This window comes from Cicer arietinum, chromosome 7 (genome assembly GCF_000331145.2).
Source record: "Cicer arietinum cultivar CDC Frontier isolate Library 1 chromosome 7, Cicar.CDCFrontier_v2.0, whole genome shotgun sequence".
Taxonomy (NCBI): domain Eukaryota; kingdom Viridiplantae; phylum Streptophyta; class Magnoliopsida; order Fabales; family Fabaceae; genus Cicer; species Cicer arietinum.
In genome coordinates, this window is record NC_021166.2 from 22,446,200 (window position 1) to 22,452,199 (window position 6,000).

General features: G+C 32.4%; 1 protein-coding gene across 2 annotated transcripts in view; it reads left to right on the forward strand.

The window, feature by feature from the left end:
- Positions 1–3,842: 3,842 nt before the first annotated feature.
- Positions 3,843–6,000, forward strand: part of LOC101489789 (uncharacterized) — a 3,694-nt gene continuing 1,536 nt past the window's right edge. The window contains exons 1-5 of one of the 2 annotated variants that reach the window (XM_027336351.2): positions 3,843–4,002; positions 4,095–4,219; positions 5,367–5,446; positions 5,624–5,765; positions 5,840–5,989. In XM_027336351.2, the coding sequence (XP_027192152.1) occupies positions 3,921–4,002; positions 4,095–4,219; positions 5,367–5,446; positions 5,624–5,765; positions 5,840–5,989 (579 nt within the window). In that variant the 5' untranslated portion in view covers positions 3,843–3,920. The remainder of the gene's footprint in view (positions 4,003–4,094; positions 4,220–5,366; positions 5,447–5,623; positions 5,766–5,839; positions 5,990–6,000) is intronic. The other variant, XM_004509898.4, reaches the window with a different exon arrangement.

Here is a 6,000-nt window from a genome sequence, read left to right on the forward strand (position 1 = left end):
ACCTTTTTGATATGTATTTTAATTACAACAAACCTTATGAAATAAATGTTAAGTTTTCTAAATGGTGATCTACTAATGTTTGCATTTGAGTGTTTGTTAAAAGAACAAAACGTGGTCAAGCTTGAAGCCACTCACATAAACAAGTGCATTGTATCAAGTCAACAATGAAAGAATTGAGGAGGCTAATTCATAAATATCAATATGATGATCCACAAGTCGATGATGATTATCTCAATCCCACATAAAATCTCTTGGAAGAAGTAAAAAAAAAACTATGGGTTTAGATGTGTCTATATGAAAATTAGAGGATGAAGAATCCATATATGATGATGAAGAATCCAGATCTGAGGATGAAGAATCTAGATTTGAACATGAATATTTTTCACTTACTATGATGGATGCTACGACTTGTGATAAAACTCGACTAGTAAAGAGATAAAATGTCATTCAAAGGCTTAATCCCAATTATAATAAATTTAGACACAACTTTATAAATATCATTACAAATACAGGTCTTAATAAATTTAAGACTTCTCCATTTTAAGGATCATCTCGATAAAAATATCATTAACATAAGAGAGAATGATTAAAGCAATTCTGGTTTACATACTGAAAAAAAGAGTATGCAACAATCTCCTTATAATTTTTGTAGAAAAGGGTAGCCATCCTTGCTAGATGCCTTATTAAGACTCATATTGAAAAGAGCTTTCTTACACTCAACAAAGCTAACCATGTCACTCAAGTGGTCACGATGGTTCACCACCATATTCGAGTAAGTGTTTCAAGAGACGTTCACTTCGTGGGTTGATTATCTTCGATGAACAAGTCAGTATAAAATTTGTGCTCCAAAGATTTCAAAATGTCTAGATCATCAATCCAAGCACAAGTGTCATCTTTTAATGCCAAAACTCTTCCTCTTTCAAATGATGATGTTAGAGTGGTGGCACCTAGTATTTTCGTAGTTGTCGACAATCCATTGCCTTCACGATTTTTGAAACCATAAGCATTCTTCTTGGTAAAGTAGGGGTAGCAGGTTGTACTTGCAACACTCTCTCCAAATTTTCCAAAAGATTATTGTAACCATAATGTTGACTGTTGTAAATGCTATTAATTATAGCCAATAACTCTTTTTTTTCTTCTCTTGAAGATGTTACCAGGAGTCCATTGATTCCAAGTCTTAAGTTATAGATTAAGATTAACAAGGGTGTAGACCAAGTCATGGTCCATTTCCCATGGATCTTTCAGCATTCTATGAAAATTCACACGAGTAATCTAGACAATAGACTGCCTCAAACTTGAAATGAAAGTTAGTCTCGTTCGCTCAAACATCGTAATAAAATAATGATTATAAAATGAGTTCTAAGCAACAATTTTGTAAAGCCCTCATGATATGTAATTCTCCAAGCAACGTTACACAAAAGACCATCAAGTTTTTTGAAGACTCTATCATGAACGTTCCACTTTGACCATCTCTGGGCGAATTTAATACCAACAGTGTAAACCTCCATCAAACTACACTTGTTTATCCAGTTATTGAAATTATGACATTTCGTTAAAATCCCTCCTCATAATCCAATGATCCTATATAGTACCAACAATATCTTGTAACTAAATCCTACGTATCACATATTTAATTTTCAAGTGGGCTAGTGTACACTATAGTGAGAAGCCAAGTAGTGCTTGAAAATTTTCCAAGACCCACCATCGATCACTTTTATCTTGTTATCTTATCTATCAAATTTTACCATCAAAAAAAGAATTTCCATTATCCACTGTGAATGTGTACCTCAAATCATAAAGTTAGTTATGCTTAAGAGTTGTTATAACTACCTTTGGCCAAATTAGTTATGATAGGCGGTTATAGTTAGTTTTCTTGTGTATACTATAAATAAAGTTGTAATATTGTAGCAGTTGGAATGATATGGTTGATATAGCAAGAGCTCAAAAAAAAAAAACTGAGAGATATATGCAATTCATGATTCATAGAAATTCAGAGAGAGAGAGATTAAAGGGAGAAAAGAAAGATTGAGAGATAGACTAGTATTGCTGGTTCATAAACAATGATAGATACTAGGAGATCAATCTTGAGAAGACTTTAATCTTGTAAAGTTCAATCATTATTAGTGGATTAATCTTGCTTGCATGCCCGTGACGTAGGTCTTATCAATTGAGACCGAACACGTAAATTCTTTGTGTTATTTTTTCCTTATCCTTCTTTAATTTTCGTTTGCATTGATAGGGAAAACAGGTTTTAGAAAACTGCAGAAAGGAAAATTGCTTTTTAGAAAACTGCAGAAAACGGAGAACGATAATCAATCTCCGTTTTCTGGTTTTCTGAACATTCTCCGTTTTTCGTTTTTTCTTCTGCAATTGTTTGTTTCCTATTTTGTTGGTTAATCTTTGTTGCAGATCCCAATATTATTTTAACATCCACAAAGTCCATGAGTCTACACATATGCCATACGGTTTCCAAATTGTTTTTCAGGATGTTGAAACCCAACTTTTTACCAAGAAGTTTAACAACCAAATCATCTTTCCAAGGTTCGCATTATTCTTCAATAATCTTAGAATGCACATGTAGCATAGGCAAATGCACATACATATAGGAAAAAAGTCTATTGTCTTGGATTAACTCGCATTTGTTAGGTTTTGTGTTAAAATATATGTTTTCTCCTTCATAACAGAACAACATGGACAGCTGGCACTTTTTTTTTTCTAAGCAAAAAGCTCTAATGTTATCTCTTCTTCTTGTATGAGAGGTGATTTAGGATAATTTTTTGATTTGAAATCACTCCTTTAAGTTATTTTATCATCTCATTTTATTTAAATAAGTAGTTTCTCACATATATTTAGTTTTTTCTTCGTGTTTTATCTTTGATTTTGCTGTCTGAGTGCAATATTTAGTTTGTTTGCCATCATGTTGTGGCGTCATTTGTTTTCCTGTCTAAATATGGTGTTCACAGAGGCAATATAGTTGTTATGTCAATATCATACTTTAAGTAAAGGGTTTACAAAGGTTGTCACCAAATTCGATACCCTATCACCCTTACATATAACTTGTCAACGCATGGTTGGATTGATTATGTCAAAGACTAATTATACTCGACATGAACAAATACCATCAAATGTTTTTTCCGAAGATGAATTGAATTAAAGACTATGGGTCTTGCATTATTCTTGACCATATGTAAAAGAAATTAGTTTGGTTGTTAGAATTAAAGTTTTGATTTGATTATCTTTCATTGACTTCTAAAAGATTTTGGTTTAATTAGTTTTGATATCAACATATGGATGAGGAGTGTGTCGACTCATGATAAATTTGCTTATATTATTCTTATTTGTATTTAAATGAAACTTATTTATCCGTCAAAAAACCACAACACAACATATTTACCTAGAACTATGTCTCCAAAAAGAGATCATTTTGTTTGTGTTTAATCTCTTTATTTGTCTTAGAAGTATTAGTACCATCGTTTTTCATGCCACCATGATATAGTAGATCATGTGAATTTGATTTAGAAAACAATGTGGCTGATAATTAATGAACTAGTTAAAAATGAATTGATGAGGAGGATTTGTATTCGAATCTCGAACAGAGCAATAATTTTTTAGACTTTACCAAATACAAGTGATTTTATAATTTGATAATTAATTTTTAGAGTTTAATTTCTATACCCGATCAAATATAAAAAGTTTTATATAATCAATCATTTTATAACTTTAGAGACGATCAAATTAAAATTGAAATATTTCTATTAATTCAACGATTACGCTTAATTAGCAATATAAACTAAATCCTAATTTTTATATCACATTCCTAATTGATAATTTAAAATTTCAAAAATATTTCTTAAAAATATGATCATTTATTTTTTGGGGTTTTGATAGTAGTTTAGGCGTCCTTGTAAAGGACAGAACAGATGTTGCGTATCACCGTTTCATCTTCACTTCATAGACTTTCTCTTTTCATGGCATCGGATAAACCTCAACGTCTCCACCAAAGTATCTCTCTCTCTCTCTCTCTCTCTCTCTGAGATTTGATTCCGTTACTTTAATACATTTATTTCAGTCTTTCAATTCTGGGTTTTCATCAGTTGCAGGAACCAATTTCCAAACCACAACAAAGAGGGCAAGAACCATGACCACTGCTACTCTCACTACCACAGATTCTGCTATGAAGGAAGCTTTTTCAAAATATGCTGAATATCTGAATAACCTTGTAATGTTTCTCATCATCTTTTACTTTTCTAAAATTAAATTAATTGCATGAATGTGAGTTCATTGTGGAAATGAGTGATGAAGTTAGCTTATTATGGGTTATTTTGATGTTCAAAGATTTGATTTTTACTACTTTTTTTGTTTGGGGTTTGGAAAGGAAAGGACCTTGGTAACCCGGATTCTGGAATTTGATTTAGAGATAAGTAAAATCCGACAAAAACTTGTTTCAGCTAGGGTTCAAATTCGGGTGCTAGGATCAATTTGACCTTTGCTATGAGTCCGTTAACATTAATTAGTTTCAGATATTTGTTTCAATGGTACCAATTTCATTTTGCTTTAATATTGAAGCCAATGCATTTAGTTCATCATGTTTGGGTTGAGTTATTGGAGAGAAAGAAGAGGGAAAGTTACTTTTAATAAAATGAAGAAGGGAGGTGTTCACATCCGAGGTTGGTGGTCTCATATATGCCTGGAAATGCTCCGTGTTTGGGCTGATGGAGATGATGAGTACTATTTAAAAAAATCCAAGTTCCAAATTGAAAAAAGTATACGACCTGAAAAGAGTTCATAAATAAGAGCACCCCTCTTCAACTTATTAAATCAGCTTGTAAAGTGAGGGGTGCTCTTCTTTGTATATTCTCAAGCCTTATCTCTTTTAAGTGAGGAACTTGGGTTTTTCCAATATGTACTCTTAGTAGCACAAGGGTACTTGCAAGAAATACTCCATCATCACTTAAGTTATTAGCTATTTTCGAATGGTAAAAGTAATACATATATGGTTAGATATACCATTTCCTCTATAAAATAAATTATTTTTAAGAAATGCTTATGTGTGTGTCACCATGAGAGTCTCCCTGTCCCCTCAAATTTTATTTTACTGAATTCTTATACATTATGAGAGTAGTGGAGTCTCTAACCATCTAAGATTTTAAAACATAATAATTTGGAGTACACTTCATATTAAAATTTGTATTACTGATAAAATTTTGAAACTGACTTTTCAATAATTTGAATGTTTTGAAGCATATGGAATATCGATATTGGGAAGCTATGATTATCCTTTAATGTAATTTCCTTTACAATATTGGCTGCGTACCATTCCATGCTATTGGCTGTTATTTTGAGACTTTGTAAACCTGTATTTGTAGAATGATAAACGCGAAAGAGTGGTCAAAGCAAGCCGTGATATAACAATGAATAGCAAAAAAGTGATATTTCAAGTGCACAGGTTATCTAACTCTTTTACATCTCTCTCCCTCTCTCTCTCTTCATGCTTGTGTGTATGTGTTATTGTTGGAACTTAAGTGTTTCATGTACTTTTCATGTGTTACCTTTATTTCCTGACCTTACTGGCATTACTGTATTCTTTTTTATTTTATTTTTATTTTTATTTTTTTAACACAAGGTTGAGTAAATACAATAAAGTGGAAGTACTTGAGAAAGCAGAAAAGGATTTAGCAGCTGTGACAAATCAGTACGTGTCTCGACTAGTCAAAGAATTGCAGGGAACTGATTTTTGGAAGCTAAGACGAGCCTACTCACCAGGGGTATACTTCGCCACCGCTGCCTCCTTGTTTGAGCTCAAATACTTTTATCTGATACTTGTCATGCGTGTTTGCAGATACAGGAGTATGTTGAAGCAGCTACATTCTGCAGTTTCTGTAAAAACGGAACTCTTTTAAAGCTTGACGAGATAAATAGCACATTGTTACCACTTAGTGATCCTTCTCTTCAGCCTCTGCAGATAAACATCCTTGACTATCTATTAGGGGTGAATTTCTT